Source organism: Emys orbicularis, chromosome 24 (assembly GCF_028017835.1).
Source record: "Emys orbicularis isolate rEmyOrb1 chromosome 24, rEmyOrb1.hap1, whole genome shotgun sequence".
NCBI lineage: Eukaryota > Metazoa > Chordata > Testudines > Emydidae > Emys > Emys orbicularis.
Window position 1 is genome coordinate 6,002,130 of NC_088706.1, and position 24,958 is coordinate 6,027,087.

General features: G+C 46.8%; 1 protein-coding gene across 2 annotated transcripts; it reads right to left on the reverse strand.

Moving 5' to 3' along the window:
• Window positions 1–1,592: 1,592 nt before the first annotated feature.
• On the reverse strand, window positions 1,593–24,958 carry MOB3A (MOB kinase activator 3A). Of its 2 annotated transcripts, XM_065422184.1 has the most exons (4): window positions 24,902–24,958; window positions 9,372–9,942; window positions 2,905–3,107; window positions 1,593–1,831 (listed from the first exon to the last, which is right to left on the reverse strand). In XM_065422184.1, the coding sequence occupies exons 2-4, from the start codon at window positions 9,787–9,789 to the stop codon at window positions 1,802–1,804; spliced, it is 651 nt and encodes a 216-aa protein (XP_065278256.1). In that variant the 5' UTR covers window positions 9,790–9,942; window positions 24,902–24,958; the 3' UTR covers window positions 1,593–1,801. The 2 variants fall into 2 exon arrangements, with proteins under 2 accessions (XP_065278256.1, XP_065278254.1); XM_065422182.1 differs by lacking the exon at window positions 1,593–1,831 and having other exon boundaries at window positions 2,750–3,107.

Below are 24,958 nucleotides of genomic sequence, written 5' to 3' on the forward strand. Positions count from 1 at the left end.
ACAAAAAAAAAAAAAAAAAACTTATTTTCCCGCCCACCCACCTCCCACCCTTCACCCCAAATCCAAGGCAGTCCCTCCTTTATCACACAGAGAAATCAGCGTTCTGAAGTCTCTGCATTAGGAAGTTACAGGCCGAAGTTAAACTCCCCCAGGCAGTACGCAAGCCAGCGGACTGTGGCTCTGCACTAGAGACTTTGTCTATTAAGGTAGACGGCCGGAAGAAAGGGAGTGGGAAATGATGTTCAGGAAGAGAAGGTGGAGGGCGTAGGACACTTACAGAAGTTAAAGAGGGCCAAGCCAGGGCCAGTAAATGAAGTCCAGGACAGTGCGACATCTGCAAAGATCCCACAGCCTCACTAGCACTACAATTTGTCTGGGGATAGTGGGGGGGGACTAAACAAGTGATTTGGTCTCTGGAGTGGCAGAACTTGGCTTCTCTTTGATACTCAAGCTGAAACAGACAGAGGGCTTCCATCGCCGGGTGGAGATACATCTCACGCAGTTCTGCAGCAACTCGCAGTCCATGGGCCAAATGCAGTCACTCACCTATCCAATACGTAACACTCCCCCCCAACTAGCAGTCTTTGCTTGGCTCAAGATGGAGAACTGCACTCTGGGACCTGGAGGCCTCCTTACAGGAAAGGGTGACCTCACTTTGCTTCATTTTAATCAGATTAGCTCTAGACTTTGGGCTTCAAGAAAGTTGCCCAAGCAGCCCTTGGACAGGCTAAAAGTTGGTGTGCCTGGAAAAAACTCCGCTAGCTTCTGTTCCAGCAGCCTTCCGTGGCCTCACCCCTCATATCTCCTTTCAGTAGGAGAAGCAGAAGTATTTTAACTCCTTCTTCCCCCTTAAGCTCTGCCCTCCCATCAATAGAACCTACAACTAGGTGGAGAAAGACCGCTAGAAGTGGTAACAGGAAAGTCCGGTGAAATCTATCCAGGTATATTCGTGCCCCAGCATAGAGAGCACCCTAATATAGCAACTCTGCCCTTGACACAATGTGCTTTGAAAGGTGGAAACCTTCGTATTCTCCTGCTTTAGAACTAGGAAGCAGGCGTTCATGAGCAATGACCTCAAAAGCTTAGCAGAGGAATAAACGGAGTGAGATTAGCATCGATTTCCCCAAGCAGTGAAAGGTGTGGTCTAGCTGAGAAGTCAGAGAAAGGAACAGAAAACATTTTCAGAGAGAAAGGCCTAATCATGGAGTGAAAGGCAGTTAGACACAAGGGCTGGAGAAGTGTGCAAGGAGCCACGTCTATCTGCACATTTCAGTTATAGTTAATTCTCAGCCCTAACAAAGCACTTCCTACCCTACCTTCAGGATGCAGGGGAGCCTTGCTTCCCCACAGCCAGTACAGCCAGTGCCATGCACTGCTACGGTCTCAAGACCAACTCCACGCCCTGGCTAGGTTGAAAGCAAGGCCACCTGAAAAAACACTTGAAGCAACAAAGTCTACGGTCGGACTGGGCTTAGTTAGGGCCAGCCAACAAGGCGGCCAGTGAGATGAAACATCAGGTGGTTTTCTCATAATGCTCATTCCCCCCCTCTAAAAAAAACTGACGAAAAATGATGCATTTCCATCTAGTGGCAAACAATTACAGAAATTACCATAAAAACTAGTTATCTAAGGCATCTTTAAAAAAATATTTCTGCAGTCTCCATTTTAAGTTGAAAGCTCAATAAAAATATATTTCTATGAAATGTCTCTGATCGTCCCTTGAGCGGCATCTCCGGTGCAGTGATGGGGTTCAGCAGTCCTGAGGAGGCTTGGCCTGGGTGAGGGCAGGAAGGTCCAGAGCTCAGTGGCACATCCGGGAGGTCATTTCCTTCTATCAAAGGACACACAAGAGACAGGGAAGTTAGTGGTAAGAAGCACAATTCCCAGGCAAGAGACATTTCAGTAGGAACGTCTCAAAGTTTGGAATGTTGTTTCCATAGCATCGTTAATTAAAAAAAAAAAAAAAAAAGAAGTATTCCAGTTTGAACACTCACGTGGGGAAGAAATTCAGTGTCACCTTTAACCTCTGCCCCCATATTCCTATTCACTGACAGGCAGGAGGCCTCCCCAGCTGCCCCATCCGATAAAAATCGGTCTGGCTGCATACAGCTAGAGAATAACCATCACCCACCATTCCAGACTAATGCAAACACCTAGCACTTCTACGGCACTTTGCATCCTCCACGCTCTTTATGAAGTTGGTGAGCATCGCTGTGCTCATTTTACAGAAGGGGAAATAAAGGACAGGGAAGGGACAGAGGAGGTGATTTAGCCTGAGCGCACACGCACTCCAAGTCCCACAGCTAGTCACGGACAACTGGGACTAGGACCAAGGGCTCATGACTCTGTGACCAGCATCCTACCCCGCTGCCTTTCTGGGTCATGCACAGCGATGTGCTGGCTACACAGTGATAAGGCATCAGGGTAGATCCTTGGAATTCAATTGCAGCTTTGCTAGCAGGGGTGCACAGCTCCCGGACTGAGGAACAGCAGATGCATGTGACTCAGCCCTTGACCAGCCAATGGGGAGTGGTGGCGGTGGGGGAATAGATAAGATGGCAGCCTGAAGCACAAGGCGGTTACCAGGCAGAATCTACAAACGTGGCAGCTTCCCTCTCTGTGGGTGTAATGGCCGTGCTCAGCTGCATGAGGTACCATGGGATCTGGGCCAGAATAAAAGCGGGCAGGGTAAGAACAGGTTTGTGAGCTGTAAAGGGAGGGGGAACGGAATAGGTACGACGGGATTTCAGTCACCCTCTTCGGCGCTCAGAATCTCTCAAACTGAATCCAATGTTTGGCTTTGGGATTCAGTGGACAGGGACTGGGAGTCCGGATCCCAGAGTTCTGTTTGAGACGCACCACTCTGTGGCCATTCATAGCTATAATCCAGCCAAATTCACTCACCAGAGGTTCTAGCTCCTTGGTGTCTATTAGATTGAACTCTTTCACAAAATAGTAAAAGTGCTTGTAGCAGGTGTTCACGTGGGCCTCTGACCCCATATGGGTGATCCTGTCAAAATGGTGGATGTAGACGTGAACAAAGACCCGGAAGAGCCTGGACAGAATCTTCTTCACTACCTGAAGGAAGTTCTTGGGGAACGGAGTACCTGCAAGAAGAACATACGAGCACCATGATTTATTGAAATGCACTTTCCCCAGGACTATGGTGCCATGCAGTCTTCCTAAAGCATAAAAAGAAACAGTCCAGTGTGTACTGAAGTGATGCAAGAACAGTTTTCTCTGGAGTAATTCACAGACTGCATTCCCTCCTTTCTAAGTTTTGGACCAGTTTTTCCAAAGTTAATGCTATTAACCTATGCTATTGGGTCCTGTATTAATTGATGCTACTGTCTGAGAGACCTGAATACAAACTGGATTAGTGCACATATAGATTTCCATCTGCAGTTTCAATTTGATATGGTTTCCTTCAGTTCCTGTTGGGACATTTTTACAAAAATTAGGCAAGACATTAGACCACCATGCTCCACTCTAGAAGTGGCTGCATCCTGGGAGAAGTGGCTCCTATATATAGTTTAGTAAATTTGACAAACCCTTTGGGATCCTTCAGGTTAATAGGAGTTAAAATTAAGATAATACTACGCTCAGTCATTTATAGGCCCCTGTTCACATTCGACATTTTGTTTGTGTGTCTTTCATTCGAACAGCTACATTTACAGTAGAGTTTGATAAGCTGCTCTTTCTAGTAATTACAAAACAACTTGAGTTTAAAGTCTACTTGCTTATCCACATACAAGGAGGAGGTAAGAGGTGAAGGGTATTCGTTAAATACCCTTCTTCCCCTGCTCCCAAGAGCTCTGCATGAAATTAATTTTCAGTCTGTGTTCAGTTAGCGAATCTGGTATTATAAGCATAGCTAGAAAACTCTAAACAAGACAGAGAACTCCTTTGATGATGTAAGCTTCCCCCCCCCGCCAAATGAAACAGATGTTCCAGCAATCACTCAGTCCAAAAGAGGTCCTTGCTGAAGAACCGTAAATAAAGGGACCACACCCCAGAACTTCCTGTGGTTACCCAGATGAACACACAGCAAGGATTTTGGCAACTGATACAGGTACTGTTGTAGGTTGGGGGTGGTTTACTGTCTTAATCTCTCCCCCAGTGTCACCACATTTAAGTATTGTTGTTCTGTGTGTGCAGATGGGGTCTGAGTAATGGTGGACACTTTCTGCACACAATCAGATTGAGCCTTTTCATTAGCGCTTTGATAAGGATGACTATCTTGGCATTCTCTATATACACTGAAGTAGTGCAGGAGTGGATGGGATCCGGTGGGCTCTCAAGTGGATAACCAGCTCCTTCTCCCCTATCCCATTTGTTAGTTGGTCTCCCACACAAACACCCAGGCAGCTGTCATCTGGTTCTGCTTCATTGGGCAGAACCTTGACCTGTGCTGCCTGTCCAGACAGGACAAACAGGTTTCATTATCAAATCAGGAACTAGGACAAAGGGTTACGGGACTACTATTGTTCCTTCCTTGTGCAACATCCCCTCTCCTCCAGTGTCCACTGCTTGCTTCCCCACCCCCCCACCCCCAGCCCAGACCTTGCATCACCCAGACTATCCCCAAGCTGAATGGAGTTGCCTTAGGGCAGTGGTTTTCAAACTTTTTTTCTGGCGACCCAGTTGAAGAAATGTTTTTATGCCCGCAACCCAAGGAAGCTGGGGATGAGGGGTTTGGGGTGTGGGAGAGGCTGGAGGCTGCGGGGTGGGGCGGGGAATAAGGGGGTTCAGGTTGTGGGAGGAGGCTCTGGGCTGGGGCAGGGGGTTGGGGTGCAGGCTCTGGGGTGGGGCTAGGGATGAGGGGTTTGGGGTGTAGGAGGGAGCTCCAGGTTTGGGGGAGGCTCAGGGCTGGATCAGGGGATTGGGGCGAAAAGTTGGGGCACAGGCTTACCTCGGGCGTCTCCCAGTCAGCAGCCCCGGCGTTAGAAGTCCCGTTGGTGGTGCTGCCCGACTACGGCAGGTCAGTTCCTACCTGTTCTGACACCGTGGAGCGCCCCGGAAGCGGCCAGCAGCAGGTCCGGCTCCTAGGTGGAGGCTCACAAGCGGCTCCCGCCCGCAGGCACCACCCCTCCAGCTCCCATTGGCTGGTTCCTGGCGAATGGGAGAGCGGAACCAGCGCTTGGGGCGGAGGCTGCGCGCAGAGCCCTATGGCCCCCCCGCCTAGGAGCCGGACCTGCTGCCTGGGGCGCAGTGCGGTGTCCAAACAGGTAGGGACTAGCCTGCCTTAGCCAGGCAGCACTACCGACGGGACTTTTAACAGCCCGGTCGGTGGTGTTGACCAGAGCCGCTGCGACCCAGTGCCTTCCATTCCACGACCCAGCACTGGGTCGCGACCTGCAGTTTGAAAACCACTGCCTTAGGGCTTTGCTTGAAAGACCACCTGGGGTCATTCAGAGCAGCAGAAGACTGACCCTACTCCAAAAGCTGAGCAAGCCTCTGCTGCAGCAGTGCTAACTCAAGGAGCAAGGGCTGAATCACACTTGTCCAAGATGCCCTGTATTCAGGCCCAGACTAGAGCGAAGAAAAAGCACTGCTGAGAGAGGTTTCAAAAAGGTCCAGTATTTCACAAGCTGCAAGAGACGGAGACAAAAGCTTTATACCATACCAGAGAGACGCTAGAGTCTCAGATCTCCATGGGTATAAAGCATTAGGCCAACACTTGAAAGGCTAAATTTAGGAGCAGAGCATCTGCAATTCTCATGGACTACAAGGGGAACCGTGGGCAGTCAACACTGCTGAAAGTCAGCCCACTCGTTTAGATGCACAAATATAGCTTCATGAGCCTATTTTTGGGCACCCAAGTTTGGACATTTGGGGCTCCAAAATTGTTTACACCAAGGCCTCGTTACACTCCTTTGGCAGCATAAGAGGGACATAGGTTACCATTACACACACTCTACGGCCTCTTGACGCTGCCAGAGTGGTGTCAAGGAGCCTTCTTAGTACAAATGAGAATCAGGCCCTCTGGCCTTCGTTTTCAAGCAACGGGAGGTTGAAAGAGGTCAGATCTGGAAATAAAATAAGAGGCACATCATTCTGATCACAAAACTCCTGAACCACCCAACCAGCCACACATCTACAGGCAAAGCAGAGCGCAGACAATAAGGTGTGTCTTGCACCAGAGTATGAAGTCAGTAAGTGCAGGCACTGATGGGCTGCTCTAGGGAGCAAAAAGCATCACTGCTTGGAGCCCTAGGCTGAAAACACCCTGCATGACCAATCCCAAAGGCTTGGGTCTGTTGTCAAAAACATCTCAGTTGTTGCAATGGTCCATAAGGAGAGAGAAGAATCCCCCAGGTGATCAAGTCCCAGGCCAGGTATGAATTGGAATCAACACCTTGAACTGCAGCCAGGGGCAGGGGGTTGGGGCAAGTGTAGTTCACAGAGCATGGACATGATGTGCTCATCACTCAGATCTGCTCCACTAAACTGATGGGCCACCACATTCTGTGCTGTGCTTCTGAATGGTCCTGAAGTACGGCAGGCAAACCTGGATTACTGCAGCACAGTCTACATGAGAGGGCAAGGTCACAACTCTAGTTAATCACAAATGTGGGGGAAGAGAGCTATAAGCTACTAAGGAATCCAAGAGCACTCAGGGGTCCACATAGCCCAAGATTGCAAACCCCTTCTGCAAGTCTTGGACCTCTTCCTTCACTAGATGGGACAGTGATAAATTTTGCAAGCTGTTTTCCTCGGTCAACCACCGCCTCCACCTTCTCAACCAGGTGTCAGTCAGAATGGATGAATTTTTAAATTCTGTTATCTCAACCTGACAGTACTAAAAATACTTTGGCAGAATGAGTAAGATTTTCCAAGAGCCATGAACCCCATTCACAAAGTCGACCTTGAGGGAGCCAACCCAGAACCTTCAGCAACAAAAATACAAGCCCCTGCTACCTGAACTAAAGAATAAACTTTTAGTAGTAAGTTGCAGGCCATTACCATCGAGACTAGCCATGGAGGCACAATCACATGCGCTAAATCCAGGTGTTGCACAGGCACCGGTCCTAAACTACTGTTCAGAATGAGAGATCAAGTCCAGCAGCCCAACCTCTGCAGAGCAGAGTGACTCCTCCCGTTCTCACAGCAGCCACATAATCTCTGATGTGCCGTTTGAGTTTTCCAAGAGCACCCTCTGATTTGGAGTGCCTCGCCTGAAACAATTTAGGCCTAATTTTCCAGAAGTACTAAGCATCCACCACTCTAACCGAAATCTATGGTAACTGCGGGTACTTGGCACTTCTTTAACAAAAAAGAAAACAGTTAGGCCCGACCGTGTCTCAGGCTGGGCACGAAGGTATCCAAAATCAGCGGTCACTTTCATAGAATCTCAGGGTTGGAAGGGACCTCAGGAGGTCATCTAGTCCAACCCCCTGCTCAAAGCAGGACCAATCCCCAAAAGTTGCCAGTCAGTACTAGAGGAAGCAGTTCACCTACCATCTCAAGGATCTGTGCAGCAGTGATATCCAATGCCATAAACTAGTGGTTTTCAACCTTTTCTCATTTGCAGACCCCTAAAAAAATTCAAATGGAGGTGAAGACCCCTTTGGAAATCTTAGAGTGTGCAGATCCGCCCAGAGGTCCGCGAAGCACAGGCTGAAAACCACTGTCATAAACAAGTGCCTACTGGAAAAGGAACAGGGGAATAGAAAGGGCAAGAGTCTGTACTGGTGGATAAAAGTCGATTTTTCCGAAAAAGAAATTGGATATTTTTTATTTTGTTATTTAAATTCGAATACGTTTTTCTTTTTAAAAAATAAACTTGTTTAAAATGAAATCTGAATTCAACAGAAAATATGTTCAGGCCTAAACTTATTATCATCTCTTAAAACATTTAAATAAAAAAATCCAATATGTTGAATCCATGAGCCTCTATCACAAACTCCGAGTTAAAAGCTGCTTTTCTATATAAAGAAAGAAGATGGGGAAAACTTTGGGGGTCGTTTGATCAACATGGCACAACAGGTCATGTGCTGTATTAAGAGCTTGAGCCTGTGGAGGACCCAGGGCCTGTGCCACTGGGTGCAAGGGACTGGCAAAGTCATCACAGGGGTTGGGACCCAGCTTCTGACTCCAGGAGACACTATGTGTATCTCATCAGGATCATCCACTGAGCCTACCTGGATGGTCTCATACTCCTATTTTATAGCTTCTCCCTACCTGAGCTCAGTTCTCAAATTATTAATATTTATGACTCCACCCAGCATGGAAACTTCCTCTCCGGCTCATGAAAAAACACTAAAATTCATGTATCCAAAACATTTAAGGTAGTTTTGTTTAATAAAAATAAATAGTCTATGCCATTTTGTGTGTTTAATTAAATTCCCATTGTTGGGGTCCACTAGGCATAGCTACCAGGTAACTCAGGGGAGTGGAAGGCCAAAAGTGTCGATGAAACTCTTTTGCTCTGGGCCTACCTGAACCCCCAAACCCCATCTTGTGAACTCTCACCTACTTCTATGCTAACTGCTTACATGCTCTGAAGCAGGCTGAAGCAGAAATGTATTGGTCAGCGTTTCTAGCAGATGGTTGCAGTTTCACTCACACTAGCAGAAATAATAGAGATAAGGAGGAGGGAAAGGAGGGGTAGTTAGCTTGCAGATGTCTAACTCAAGATCGCAAAGACTGGGAAAGTTTTCTCACAAGCTTATGTAGAGTTTATTGTAACAGTTGTCTGGAAGGGAGGGGTAGGGGAAACAGCCAGACAAAGAGATGTATGGAAACAGTTTGAAGTATAAAAGGTAAACTTTGTTTGTATTTGTTGCACTGGATTTGAGACATGCTGGTCTCCTAGTGCCATTTCAGAGCTCTGAAATAAACTTGGCTTGCTTTCTCCCCTCGGTGTCTTTATTGGTGCCAAGCACACCGGGCGACGGACCATTGTTGTCCCCTCGAGCCCTTTAGGGCGGGCAACACCATTATCATCCTAGTGCAGCTTGACACAAATCGTCACCAATAAGTTGATTATCTTGTAGATAAACAATATATCATTCACCATTTTCTAACATACTAAAACTGTATACAATTAATAAGAATCTGAAAACATTAAGCTATATAAATGCTTAAATAAATATATAGTTATAGTGTACCCTCCTAGGTAGCAAAAAGACGTTCCAAATCTAGTGTAAAGGCTCTATTTAGTTGTAAATGGACATGTTTTAATGGTTATATCAACCAATGAGAATGCACCTCTCTTTAGAAAATAAAGGAAGTACCAATGGAAAAGTTCCTTAACACCGATCATTTAACTCAAGGTTTTCCATTTGGTGATGTAAATTGCCCTGATTTAAATCAATTGATCTTGTGTCAGTCCAATTAATTTCCCCACAAATCAGACCTGAACTTACCAACATTGGTGGGGAAAATGTCCTCATTGTTGATCTGCACCTCAATCCAGTCCATCAAGAGGTTCAAGTACTTGGGAGCAGACAGGGCAGTGGGTTTCCGGTACTTGTGCTCATCCTGCCATCTGTACTCGTACTTGGGTCCCCCAGACATGATCGGACAGGACTGTTCCGTGCAATAGTCACTGATGGTGCCGTAGATCAGATTGATGCGATTGAAGAAGTCCACCACGTGCACCGCCACCCAGTCATTCTGTTCCTCACCAGATGGCAGCTGGACGGCCAGCTTCAAGTCCAGCCCTGCATTGAGAGAGGCTTGAGCCCTCTTGTGCAGCTCAAACCGCTGAGTCCCAGGCTCAAACTTGCGTTTGGGCCGAAAGGTTTTGTCCTTATTGAACACTTGCTTTAAAGGGTTGGACATTTTTCTTTTTCCCCCCCCTCTCTTTCACAAGTCTTCAGTGACGACAGCTAGACACACACAGCGGCTGGACAGTTTCCAATGCCAAGGTCGTAATGGCCTCTATCTTCACAGAAATATCTCTGAGCTCCTCTGGTTCTCCAAGTACCTTCTGATCTGCAACACAGAGAATTTACAGTAGTTAGATGGGCAGCTTTTTCAACAAGAGACTTTGTTCAGAAGGAGTGAATTTGTTTGAATGCCTTAGTGGGAAGGTTTGGACATACACCTCAAACTCACAGAACTGAAACGAAAGCCAAATATGCTTCGTTTTCCCTACCCTTTCCTCTTAGGACTAGGTTTCTTTAAGAGAACTGTAAAAGGTAGAAGAGTGAGGGTCAAGTTCTCAAAGAGGTTCCTCATTCAGCCTCTGTCACTGTAGGGAAAGTGTTGCAGATCCAGGTCAATTACTTCTACACAAAACATTAAGTGACTGAAGGTTTATACCCAGTTTGCCAAGTTATTGTGGGTGAAGAAGCAGATTATTACTGTTATTATTACTACTATAAGACACCACCATGGTACCAAGGTAGCTACATTGTTTTAAGAAAGCATTCAGAAACTGGCACAGCATTATTTTGCTACTAGGCAGAAATGAGCAAAATATTACCCACAACAGCTGTGTCCATGGACTCATAGCAAGGAGGTTGGTTTCAGGCTGGATCCTCAACAAAGGCTAGATTCTCTAACACCCTTAAAGACATCGGGGAGTAACTTACTCCAGAAGCGGTCTCATTAAAAATCACTGGGACTACTCTCTACGTGAGCTAGGGTATCAGAATCTGACCCTGAATGACAGGATTCCTCTTGAGAAACAGACACGTGATTTTTGGTGTTGTAATGAGGAAAGTGCTGACCAGCCCAACAAAGACAGGCCATTTTAAGTCAGCCTGCAACAGAAGCATTGCGTAGCTCCACAGTGGTTCTTGGAGACATTAGTCATCCGAGGAGAGCTGGCTGCTTATATGGTGCTGGAGCATCTGCTACACTGCATTAAGGAGAATGAAGAACACATCAAACACTTTCCTAATGTTACTTTCCCATGTAAGCAATGCCCATCATTGCCAGAGGTTTTTACGGTTGTGCAATGGGAGGAGAAATGGCCCCGAGACGCTATTAAGACGTGTTCCACACTACAAAAATACATGAGACCCCCATGGCTAACAACCCATATTGCCAGCAATCCAACATCCATGAAGTTCAGTTCTGGAGCCATGCCACATGTTCACAAAGTCACTCCAACGAGAGAGGAAAGGGCGGGGTGCCCACCTCCACCCATCCACTCACATTTTTGAGTTGGGACCAACTCAAAATTCCAGCCAGGTTCATTGAGAGATTCACTCATGATGAAGTGAGCCTGGGCCAGTTCGGAGATGAACCCAAGCGAAGCTCTGCGCTTTTGACCAAATTTTGCCTTGGGGAATGTGTACCCTGCACAAACCAATACTGAGAGATATTTGCATGAGCCCCTGAAGCTACTGATATTTGCTTGACTAATTTAAGACCAACAGTGAAGGGCCAAGGAGATAGGGGAAAAAATAAGTTTAAGATGCATTTGATCACACAGAGAAAATTTTTGAAAGTCATAACAAGAGGGGACGCTGACAGCAAAATGCAGCGAGACAGTAGCTATGGTTAGCAAGAGCCGAGTCATACCCTCACCACATCCTGCAACAAAATGCTTCACTTCTTCTATGCAGCGGAAACACAAGGGGCTGTGCCCATTCAACCTAGATGCACTCTGGATCTCACATATTCTTCTGTAACATATCCAAAACAAAGGCCAAAAAACCTAACAATGTAAAGGGCAGGTTCACGGTCTGAAGCCACTTCCAGGAGGAAATCAGCTCCAGATAAATGATAGCATGCACTATTTCCTCACTTTGGAGTCTCAAAGGAAAGCTGTAGTACTGCATGAGTATTGACTGCATACTCCTTTGGTTCCGGGCTCCAGCCAAACACAAAAAAGAGGCCTTTGACTGTTCTGACTCTGCTCTCATTTACCTTGTCTTTACGCCATAGTAATCCCATTGACTTCAGTCAAGACACTCAGTTATGCTGGTATTACGTGTAATGGGCCTTTTTATTTACTTCCCGTTTTTGCTGGCAAGTAGTTAAAGGCCACACATAGGTCTCTGCTCATTACCAGTACAGCAGGGGGCATGGCAGGAGAGGACTGAAATGCACTACCAAAACCTTGTGGAGAAGCACTCTCAAGGCCTGCCCACACTTTGCCAGTGGAGTGGACACTAAGAATTTTCCAAGAGAAATTGTCACAAGGTGATTCATAAAAGCCAACCCAGACCTACAAAGAGGGAGTTTTCACAGCTGAGGAACTAGTTAGCAAAAAAAGAACCCAACTATTTTTTTTAAATAGGCAGCATTACTTGGGTAACTAAGCCCATCTATGTTTCAGGTTTTGATTTGGTTTTTAAAGGGGATGTAAAACTTGTGAAAGTTCCAGGAGTCACCTCCCTGGAAACTGAAGCCCTCTAAGCAAACCTCAGCATGGGTAGAAGCTGGACAAGCTTCCCTGTATTTCAGTCCTGACCTCTGGAGCTCAGGGCTTAGAGTGACGATTAGTCTCCACGGCCCATGCAATTCTTGGCTTTCCTGCTACGACTGCCAAGGCGTTCAAGTGTGGGGGTGGTTTGTGATGCAGCCGTGCCCAATGGAAAGGGACCAGGAATGCCAAACGGTCAAAAGATGGCAATGACTTTTGGTCAAATCTAACCTGGGCTGGATGACAGCAAGTGACCGAAGAGTAAGGTTTGGTCTCCTCCAATCTCTTAAGACATCTGTGCACCTGGCTTATATTTTTATATATAAGCCAAGTTTTAACTCTCACTTTTCCTGTGTCCAGAGTTTGAAGAAGTGCCTCCTTTTCTCTGTGGAATCACTAGCATACTTAACAAGTAATATACAGCCAGATCTTCAGCTGGTATAAATCAGCATACCTCCATTGACCATATCCGCCAATTTACACCAACTAGGGATCTGGCCCTATAATTTCTAAGGCTAGCACGGGAGCACGGTGAACAGCATTCAAGGATGTTGCATTATATTAGCACTGCAATTTTCTTTCCACAAATAGTTTCCTCTTCCTATTGCACATGATTCGTAAGACTACCTGATAAACTTGCTGCTGTGATCAGCTGCTCATTAAGTAAAATTAGCAGCAGCCTTAAGAGTTTAAGATATTTGCAAAATGGAAACTTCAGCTAAAGTACAACAGGATGTAATGCATTCAGCTATGGTTTTATGTGTAACTTGGTTAAGAAAAATGCAGCTATGGGCAATATCTGGCTCTGGAAAATGTAAGACATACAGGTTCTGTGGCTGACCAAAGCAGCATCTGACATGAGTTGAAAGATGATGTAAAACGGTGATCATAAGTTTTTTCTCCTTCCACCCTCCCCACACAAGTCACAGCTCAAACAGCAATAAAACACAGAACAGAAAGGAAAGATCACTAGGGGGATAGGATTTGTGCGAGGGTGACTTGCAATTCAGCTGAACCTATGATTGGCAAGTAGCAGAAAGTATGGTTTGTGTTGCTTTTTTCCCCAGCTTCTTTTTCATCCAAAGGTTACTCCCACCCAGAAGTCCACACCACCCGCTATCAAGTAGGAGTATCCCCACTAGTCTCACAAGAGCATGTTAGTAACACAGCAACTTCCTGCACCATGGAGGACAAAACAAAGCTTTAACTTCTCTCTCTGGAGGAATAGTCCTGCCTTTATATCCAGGGATACGAGATGAGCTCCATGAGGATGGTGGGTTACAGTTATAAAACAAACGAGCAATGAACGATGGGAGAAAATGAATCTCCCCAAAACTTTGAGAACTATTACATAATCTTCAACCAATGTCAGATGCTGCTTTGGTCAGCCACAGAATCTGTATGTCTTCTATTTTTTCAGAGCCAGATATTTATAGCGAAAGGGGAGGTGTGGGGAGAGATTTAAAAGACTCGATGCCATAGGGATGAGGAAAAGCACTTGTTAAAAAATGTTAGGCCCAATTTTCTTCTCACTTATGCAGTGGAAGTCAGGAGTCACTTCACTTAAGTCAGTGGAGTTACATGGGGGTAAAATTGATATGAGGATAACTTTCAGTACTGCCTTATTCTAAAATATGTTTCCAACAGAGAAATGCAAAGCATATTTCACTAGTTTTCCATTACTTCTTTCCCTGTCATTTCTCCAAACTGGACAAGAGTGTGTTTGTGTGGCAAACAGTCACCATTTGCTGTTGATTTAAGAACATAAGAATGGTCCGACCAAGGGTCCATCTAGTCCAGTATCCTGTCTTCCGACAGTGGCCAGTGCCAGGTGCCCCAGAGGGAATGAACAGGTAATCATCAAGTGATTCATCCCCTGTTGCTCATTCCAGCTTCTGGCAAACAGAGACTAGGGACACCATCCCTGCCCATCCTGGCTAATAGCCATTGATGGACCTATCCTCCAGGAATTTATCTAGTTCTTTTTTGAACTCTGTTATGGTCTTGGCCTTCACAACATCCTCTGGCAAGGAGTTCCACAGGTTGACTGTGCGCTGGGTGAAGAAATACTTCCTTTTATTTGTTTTAAACCTGCTGCCTATTAATTTCATTTGGTGACCCCTAGTTCTTGTGTTATGAGAAGTAGTAAACAACACTTCCTTATCTACTTTCTCTATACCAGTCATGATTTTATAGACCTCAATCATATCTCCCCTTAGCTGTCTCTTTTCCAAGCTGAAAAGTCCCAGTCTTATTAATCTCTCCTCATACGGAAGCCGTTCCATATCCCTAATAATTTTTGTTGCCCTTTTCAGAACCTTTTCCAATTCCAATATATCTTTTTTGAGATGGGGCGACCACATCTGCACGCAGTATTCAAGATGTGGGCGTACCATGGATTTATATAGAGGCAACATGATATTTTCTGTCCTTTTATCTATCCCTTTCTTAATTATTCCCAACATTCTGTTTGCTTTTTTGACTGCCACTGCACATTGAGTGGATGTTTTCAGAGAACTATCCAAATGACTCCAAGATCTCTTTCTTCAGTAGTAACAGCTAATTTAGATCCCATCATTTTATATGTATAGTTGGGATTATGCTTTCCAATGTGCATTACTTTGCATTTATCAACATTAAATTTCATCTGCCATTTTGTTGCCCAGTCACCCAGTTTTGTGAGATCCTTTTGTAGCTCTTCACAGTCTGCCTGGGTCTTAACTATCTTGAGTAATTTTGTATTATGGACTGTCACCATGACAGTCATCCCACATCTGAACACACAGACTACACTGTAAAAAATACCTCTTCCATTTTAAAAAGGGAATGAGGTATCTCTAGCCAACCTCTCCCCACCACTAAGAAAACGCGGGAAGTTATTCCCTCTCCCCCACAATCCTCTTTCAGGAAACCTACGTGATGACTTCTCTGCGTAGATTCTTTATTTCCTTCAGTTCCTGAAACACCGTCCAGCGTGACATGCAGTGCCATTTCCAACCCTCACACCATCCCCACACAGGATTTACTTTAGGGTTTTAACAAGTCCCAGAATAAATGCAATCAACAGATTAAAACCAGCAGGTTCTGCATTTCCTGGCTCCTCGAATTATACGGCCTGGGATAGTTTGTTGTGCCTGCTGTACAGCCTTACACCAGTGTTCCCAAAGGCCAAAGTTTAAAGCTTCTTCATTTAAAAGAAGTATTTCATGTGGTCTCTGTAGTGCCAGCTAGATTGTGAGTTGCAGATAGGGAGGGGTCAGAAACATATGCAGCCACTTCCTTGCCAAGTGACCTGACAGCTTAGGCAGCTCACATCCTGCTGCCTTACTCATTTGAAAACCCTGCAAGTAAATCCTGGTGAGTAATACATTTACGGTACACGTTTCCTTTTACAGAAGCTACTCCACTGTACTAAGAAACAATAATATTGTAGGATTTATTTTAACATTTACACAAGATCCACACACGGATGCTTCTGATCATTCTACAGCATTGTGGTAAATTTCCTACCCAGGCAAACCAAGACCAGATTTTTCACAGCTCTTCCAGAGGGATGACCAGGGCTGGCTCCAGGCACCAGCTTGCAAGCAGGTGCTTGGGGCGGCCGCTCCAGAGATGGGCGGCACGTCCAGGTATTCGGCGGCAATTCGGCGGACGGTCCCTCACTCCGCCTGGGAGCGAAGGACCTCCCACCGAATTGCCGCCGCAGATCGCGATTTCTTTTTTTTGTTTTGTTTTGTTTTGGCTGCTTGGGGCGGCCCAAACCCTGGAGCCGGCCCTGGGGATGACTGAGGCAGAAGGAAGTCAAAACACTGTTTGCAAAGCTGCACTGATCATGGTAGTGAATGAACAAAAATACACAAAAGTGTGTCATGGCAATTTCAAAAAAAGGGGAAAAAGGTATTTCAGGGTAGACAATAATAATTGGTAGAAGGAGAGAGATTTTCAAATATTTTAAAGTTAGAACAAGAGGAAGCTTGAAAAGGTCACTGGTAGTTTTAGTCAGATGCCAAACTAGACAGCAAGGCCAACATTTCCAAGAGTGGCCAGGGTCACTGGACGTCCAATTTGACAAACCCCGGGCTTGATTTTCCAGAGGCGCTGAGCACTCAACTCCAGATACATCAATAAGAGCTGCCACTGCTCAGTACTTCTAGTAAACTGACCCAAGGAGATTGTAGTTCGGCACTTAAGAACTGAGGCATCTTTTTCTTTTCTTTTTTTTTTAAAAACATCATTCTCTCTCACACACCCACGCACATACACCCATCAGCCATTTTTTAAAAATTTAACCCAATTAATACTTTCTGCACAAAGACTCTGGTTTCTGTGATAGTCTGTTCAAGGGATAAGATATCTGCCTCTCATTTCTCCACTGTATGAGTATGCTGAGCAGAGAGGAAGTCCCTAAACTGCTCTTTGGAATGGGTTTAAAATAAAACAAAAAGTACACACATGCAAAATTAGCATAACCATAAGGACGCACTTGAAAGAAACACACAAACACACAGCAGGAAACAGTCACAAAACGAAGAGCACACCAGATCAGTGGGAATGTCAAAATTGCCAGGCAGAAAGCGTGTAAAAATTGTGAAGTCTGACCATTCACAGCTCTTCTTGAACGACATCTCTGCCTAGATTAATTTCCTGTCTGGCAGGGATTCAGCTACTTTTAACTGGAGATCTCCAGCATTTTCCTATAAAACTGCTTAGTCTGCTTTTGTTTCTATTTTAGTAAAAACATTCATGTGGCATATCCAAATTCTTTTTAAAAAGACTGTCCTAATATTATATTAGGCAGTAATCTTTAAGACATTAACACAAACCATGTCTTTCCTTTCCAAGGCAGCATCAAGATACTAACAGCAGTTTACAGACACATTGCTAATGCATGTAAGAGCTAGGGAGGGTCTCACTGGTAGCCTTGTACCATCCCAAACGTTATTGCTTTCAGTTTCCTCATGTATCTTGCTGGAGACAATCCAAAGTATCTGCTCTGAAGAGCAAAAGAGCACTAGGTACATTAAAAAATAAAAGTTTTGGAGAGCTTTTGAAATAGAGTGATGCTGAAAACACACAGCAGAATTTCTACCTGTATAACCCCTGCTGATCCCAGCCTGGATGCATACGTCTAACAAAAGACAGCGTTTATGCCTTCGTTCAATGGGACAACTTCCTAGGTTTTCCTTTCATTGATCTGGTTTCTGAGAGGCATTAATGACAAATATAATGAAGCCATTTTGAAAAACAGATCTCTAATCATCAGTCCTAAGAATTAAACAAATAGCCCTTTCATAATCAGTCCAGAATAAGTTTCAGGAATGTACTACTTGTCTCCCCCCCCCTTTGCAATGTGAATACAGCGATTTAAATCTGAGCAACGATGTCTTGGACATTTCTAAGCAAGAACTCATGCAAGCCACATGCTTATTCTGGGGTTTCCAAGGAAGAGCCTTGGTCAAGATCAGGGCAGTCCATTTTCATGCCTTTAAACCACAAGAATGCAGAACTGATCCAGCTGAACACAAGAGGAAGTAGTACCATATTGCATAAAATAATCATACTGAGCTTTAATTTGTGTTTTTCCTCCCCCATGAAAGGCGACCAAATAACAATGTATTCAAACTATTTTTTAAAATCTATTTAGTTTTGGTAATAGCAAGGGGAAGGGGGAAAAAGTCAGACCTGACAAATTAACCCATAGAGGGGCTAGGAGGACTTCTAATAACTGACACGCCCTGCGGCAGAGCCGCACACTGTAGCAAAGAGCAACAGCTTCAGAAAACCCACATCAGAAGAATAAATGCAATTTATCAGCATTTAGATCTAGCATGAACGGACAGTAGGAATCCCATCAAATAATAATTTGGCGTTAAGCTATCACACATGGGGGAGAAGAGACAAGATAGTTCATGGGACGGTAATGAGAGAGCACATCCACTCAATTCTAAATTCCTGGCTTGAATCCAGACAAGGTTGACAGTAATCAAAGCAATTACAATCTGATGTATGTTGAGTGGTCTACGTGAAATGAGCTGGGTAAGGTCTCAACTCAGTTATTAGTACAACAGGGTTCACATCACAAATTGGTACCCTCAGAAGAGAGGTTAAAGACTGAAAGGTCCATGGGGACTAGACTGTCAGGGGGACTATCCTCTTGCCACAGCTAAAGGCAGGGGTGGGCAAACTATGGCCCGTGGGCCGGATCCAGCCTGCCAGTCGTTTTAATCCGGCCCTCGAGCTCCCGCTGTGGAGCGGGGTCTAGAGCTTGCCCCGCTCCGGCGCTCCAGCCAGGGAGCAGGGTCAGGGGGCGCTCCTAGAAGCAGCGGCATGTCCCCCCCTCTGGTTCCTATGCACAGGGGCAGCCAGGGGGCTCCGCCTGCTGCCCCTGCCCCAAGCGTTGCCCCCGCAGCTCCCGTTGGCTGGGGACCACGGCCAATGGGAGCTGCAGGAGCGGCGCCTGCGGATGGGGCAGTGCGCAGCAGAGCCGCCTGGCTACACCTCCACATAGGAGCTGGATGGGGGACATGCTGCTGCTTCTGGGAGCTGCTTGAGGTAAGCGCCACTCAGGGCATGCACCCCAAGCCGCCCCCCCATTCCCCAACCCCCTGCCCCAGCCCTGATCCCCCTCCTGCCCTCCGAACCCTCGGTCCCAGCCCAAAGCACCCTCCTGCATCCCAAACCCCTCATCCTCAGCCCCACCCCAGAGCTTGCACCTCCAGTTGGAGCCCTCACCCCCCCCATTCCCCAATCCCCTGCCTCAGCCCTGATCCCCCTCCCACCCTCCGAAATCCTCATTTCTGGCCCCACCCTGGAGCCCACACCCCCAGCCAGAGCCCTCACCCCCTCCTGTACCCCAACCCCAATTTCATTAGCATTCATGGCCCGCCATACAATTTCTATACTCAGATGTGGCTCTCGGGCCAAAAAGTTTGCCCACCCCTGGCATAAGGGGAAGCTTGTACTTCCACCACTCGGGCTGTCCCCCTCCAGTGGTGGATAGAGAAAGTATTTCAATCTCCCGGGTGTTCAATTTGGTGACCAAAGATGATCTAGGTGCCACAGGATGAACTATATTTTGTGCCTTTAGGGGAAGATTTTTCAAAAGGCACAAAAGGACTTAAAATGTACCTTTGAAAGTCTCCCCCTAAAATCACAAAGTTATGATTGCTCACGCTGCAATTGTTATTTATTTAGAGCCAAGCAGAAAGAGGATTTTTTTAAAGTGGCCTTTGCTTCCTTTAGATATACACAGAAGTCCCTCGCTGAGGCTTTTGGGAGGTATAACTCCCTGTACGTGTAAGAATGCTCTGTGCACAGTAACGCAAGTGACTGGGACATGACTGCCTGTGAAGGCAGAGCTGATTGGCTTCTAGCTTCATAGATGCTGAATAAAACGGACAAGCTGGTTCAGGCCTCCAGAAGCTATTCTAGCTTCACTGTGTAGACATGTATTTCTAGGGCAAGCTGCAGCAGGCAGGTGACTTCCTGTACCATAAGAATGATTGTTTTTTTTTTCCTCGTCAAGGTATGACGACACCGTTTTTCAAAAAGTTCTGTGCAGCAACAATGCCTCTTGATCTCTTTCAGCCTGGCTTAGTCCCTGACTGAAGGGACTTAAGAGGCAAGAAAAAAAAAAGTCAGTTTAAACTCCGACAAGTCCATGCTGTGAGCAGCCCATTTATTCCTGGCAATATGAACCACTCTGCACTGTCCTTGCAAAATAGTATTTTAAGGAAACAGCAAAGTAGTATCTACCTAATATATTTTCTTCTTCTTCTAACTAACTTGGCTGACACTTCTCCAGTGTAAAATTCTCAAGCTAAACTGGTCTAATCAACACAATGCTTCAGATTATGTTGCGAGACAGACTATATTACAAGTTCAAACATTGTGAATGTCAATGGGGTGGAACCAGGGTTATGGGAAATTCTACAAGGGTTTCCTTAGCACACACCAGGCTCAGAATGAAAGGCTGGCTTTGAGCCCCACCCAGCGCACTCTCTCCTGTGTTCATAGAATGCTTTTGATGCCAGAGCAGTAGGGTTCACGTCTCCATAACAGAGAGTTGTGAAGCCAGCCCTTCTCCTTCCCCTTTAGACCTAGGTGTGGCAGTGATCATATGCATTAGCCCCGTGGTTTTCAACCTGTAGTCCACAGACCCCTGGGAGTATGCAGACTATGTCTAAGATTTCAAATGGGGTCCCCACTGCCATTTGAAATTTTTTTAGGGGTCCGCAAATGGAAAAAAGGTTGAAAACCACTGCATTAACCTCTCTCATCTGCCTGGTGACAAGTAACAGGCCTTAAGGAGATCTCAGACTTTGCAGCAGTGAAGAGCTGTCCACATCAGAAGATTTTTCTACCACACAGTTTGACATGAAAAAAGTCCCCCAAAACAGCAGCACCAACGGGAAACTTTTTGTGAAATTTCCTAGTGTAAACAAGGCCACAGTAGACCACATGTTGCTTTCTGCTTATGGGAGAAGCTACATTTTTGTGACTGATGCTCCATTGCCTCACATCTAGGGCCCAATTCCCACTTATTTTATTCCTGCATTTGTAGGGTGATCAGACAGCAAGTATGAAAAATCGGGACAGGGGTGGGGGGTAATAGGCGCCTATATAAGAAAGTCCCAAAAAACAGGATTGTCCCTATAAAACCGGGACATCTGGTCACCCTATGCATTTGGAATAGAGAAGAATTAAAGGTGTCTTTCAGACATCTTGCACTCCATGTATTCTAAAGCCAGATGGGTCTTGCCCAACTCTGATTAAGTCAGAGCAGTTTTGGGGCAGCTAGATCATGCTGTGCTTCCGTGCTGCCCTAGGGGGGGGAATAGCCACAGTGCAGCACACTGCAGCCACACACGCCCCGCTCGACCCCTCTCTATCAGTGGCTAGATGCAGGGATGATGTAGAGCCCTTATGCCAACTCTACTCCAGCCAGGGAGGCCACCTGCACAGGAGGTATTCTCGGGGCCCTCTTTATGCTGCCAGAGTGGTGTAAAAGGACTTTAGGGCATGCCTACATTAAGGAAGTTTGCCAATGTATAGGGTTTAACATGGCTTGTGCAGTCATGGCAGAGTGCTCTAAAAAACCTGCCTCCACGAGGGGCGTAGCTACCAGCGCTGGTGCACTGTCCACACTGGCGCTTTACAGCGCTGAAACTTGCTGCGCTCGGGGGGGGGGGGGGGGGGTGTTTTTTCACACCCCTGAGCAAGAAAGTTGCAGTGCTGTAAAGTGCCAGTGTAGACAAGCCCTTACTGTAGACAAGCCCTGAGGGTAACTGAGAATCCAGCACCTACTGCGGTCACGTATATCTTTGCAAAGCAAGTATAAGGAACCACTATTCCAGTTTGGCTGCCTTTTACACACGCTTTGCACAGGTATAAGTAGCTGCACAAGGTGCAAGGCAGTGGAGACTCAGGCCTCTTATCTCCAGTCCATAGGCTCAGAAGCCAGAGTTTTGGAAATCATGCTGCTACACTCAACTTAAGTTGTCTGCCACTGTGTGCTCCTCTGCTGCGGCTCTGAAGACTTAACTATGCATCCCTTTGCAAAGCAGAAAGAGCTCTTATGGTCTCCATTGTGTCTGTTCTTTCTAATGGATTAACAGGCACGTTGTCCCCACAACACGCCCCTAATCCACCTCAGACACATTCAGAGAAATCAAATTCAACCAAGAGTCCGTTATCATTTCCATCATGAACAAGGTGATTCTTTTAGCACAGCAGCAGATCCAGCAGGAGGTTCAGACACACACAACTGAAAACAAAAGCCACAGATGTCCCCTGGAGACAGAGTTATCTAGAGAACTGAAGGTAAACACCCAGCCTAAGATGCATTCTTTAGTGAAAGCATTAGCTGGATATCAGGAATTTCTAAGATAATCTCCTAAACCTCCAACAAAACTGGTTATGAATTCACTAATTACCCATTACAGCTGCATCTATGGCACAAGTATCACAAAATGCATCACTGTCTTATGAGAAAATGAATCTTCTTGAACTTCTGGGAGTTATTTTCAGGAGTACAGAACTTGGGATCATTGCAGAGATGGATACAGCTATAGACAGGAGTGTGTGCTTCCACCACTAACAGGAAGAACTTTTTTCTCTGTATACTGTTGCCATAGAAATCTCTGGCTTGATTAATGGAGAAGTTTTTCTATAGTTACAAGATAGTGGCTATATCAGCACAGCACAAATTTCTTTTAAACGGAGCAAGCCAGGCAAACACAAGTTTCTGTGTGGTACTCCACATCCATTCTTGCATTTATTCTAAATATTGGGGGATAAGCTCTAGGTCAGAATGGAGGAAGCAATGTCAGGGAACCAAATGGGCTCCAGAAAGCATCTGGAAAAGATACTTCAGTACTACTAGATAGCACAAGCCAGTCAGGGAACAAGTTTATGACAGACATCACAAGCAGGGAGTGAGGATTCCGAGTTCTATTCCCAACCCTGGCATGCAGTCAGTCACTTACGGTCTGATTTCCAAGTGCGATGGAATGGCTTCCTGTTCAGATCTGCTTACTGGTATTATGTCTGGATCTGGACACAGCTTTTCAGTGCAAGCCAAGAATCACCAGCTGGGATGGGAACCCCACCCAAGTACAAAGGAGGCAGATCCCAAACCAATTTGGCAGGAATTTAGACTTGGCACTTTTTTATTACTTTAAAGGTGCGCAACTCCTCACAGCCAAGTAGGCTGATGTATTTGCTTTCTGTTTTATTAATCTACTAAAATATGGTATTTACACTAGTATCCAAGAAACTGGTTAATAAACAAGATAGAGCCTGAAACTTGCACACGGAAGAAGAAAGATCGGGTGCAGCAACTAGATCCATCATAAAGAAAAACAGATGGTCAGGGGAATTTTATCTTGCAATAAAAATCCCCCTTGCTCTGAAACTTGGCAGAGAAGACATCACACCCTGAATGAAGCTTTTCAAAAACATTGTTGCCTTTCTCTTGAATAGGGGTGAAGGACGAAGAGCGTGCCTTGTCCCAAATTTCTTTGCTGGACAGTGGAGGACACCTCTCCAGCCCCGCAAGCTTTGAGGTACACACCCTTTAGCCTAAAGATCCCATACCACATCCAGCAAAAATTTTCTTTGGAGGTGGTTAATACCTGCCTCTAAGTTAGCAGAAGCAATCACTTCCGGTCACATGTACACTAGGAGTGCTTTACTGGTATAGCTAAACCAGTACACTATACTGGCAAAGCACTCCTATCGTAGACACAGCTTATACTGGCAAAACTGCTTTTCCTGGTGTAACCACATCTACACTAGGGGCTTCTGCTCACACAGCTATGTAGGTGACGGATCACACTTCTTTGGACACCTAACTGACACAGCTGTGCGGGCAGAAGCCCCTAGGGTACATTTAAATACTGTTGGCTCTCAATGCCTCCAGCCACAATTGGCTCAAACAGGGAGAAGACCTAACTTCAGTGCATTTACCCTCTGCTTTCTTCTTGCCCCTACTGCTACTTAGTCTCCAGGTACCTGCGTGCAGATGGGCATTATTCACCCTCCCCCACCCACTTCCCCAAGACAGGGCAGTAATACAGCCCACCCCGCCCACTTCCCTTTCCTGACAGACCTGTGGGCCAGAGCCTATACTTGTTCCCCAAGGGGGGGCGGGGGGGAGGAGGGGGGAGGTTGCTCAAAGTTCAAACACTGGCAGCTCTTGGCTATTCCCCCCTCCCCACTAACGAAGTCCCAGCAGAGCAACCCCAACCTATCTTGGGCCACACTGACCCCCTGGGGGCTTTGCACACAGAGGAGTTAAATCCTTCCCCAGCCACCAGGACTCCCCTGCGTCCCCCTTTCCAACCTTCTCACCCCCCATTACCTTCCAGCCCATCACCCCCCCCCAGCCCCTTCTCCCCAGCCCCCCATAACCTCCCTCCAGGCCCCTTCCAGTCTCTTCTCCCCAGCCCCCCATCGCCCCTCCCAGTCCCTTCTCCCCAGCCCTCCCATCACCCCCCCCAGTTCCTTCTCCCCAGCCCCCCAGATCACCCCCAGTTCCTTCTCCCCAGCCCCCTCTCCCCAGCCCCCCAGATCACCCCCTCCCAGCCCCCTCTCCCCAGCCCCCCAGATCACCCCCCCCAGTCCCTTCTCCCCAGCCCCCTCATCACCCCCCTCTCCCCAGCCCCCCAGATCACCCCCCAGTTCCTTCTCCCCAGCCCCCTCTCCCCAGCCCCCCAGATCACCCCCCTCTCCCCAGCCCCCCAGATCACCCCCCTCTCCCCAGCCCCCCAGATCACCCCCTCCAGGCCCTTCTCCCCAGCCCCCCAGATCACCCCCTCCCAGTCCCCTCTCCCCAGCCCCCCAGATCACCCCCCCAGTCCCTTCTCCCCAGCCCCCTCTCCCCAGCCCCCAGATCACCCCCCTCTCCCCAGCCCCCCAGATCACCCCCTCCAGGCCCTTCTCCCCAGCCCCCCCATCAGCCCCCTCTGCCAGGTTTCCCTTTTCAGCTCCCAGGAGGACCCCCCGCTCAGATGTCCACTCCCCGCTTCCACTCAGCCCCCCATTATCCCTCCGCCGAGCGCCCCCCACCTGTGCCCGGCGGAGGGGTCACGTGCCGCGCTCTCACTCCGGCTCCGGTAACTTTCC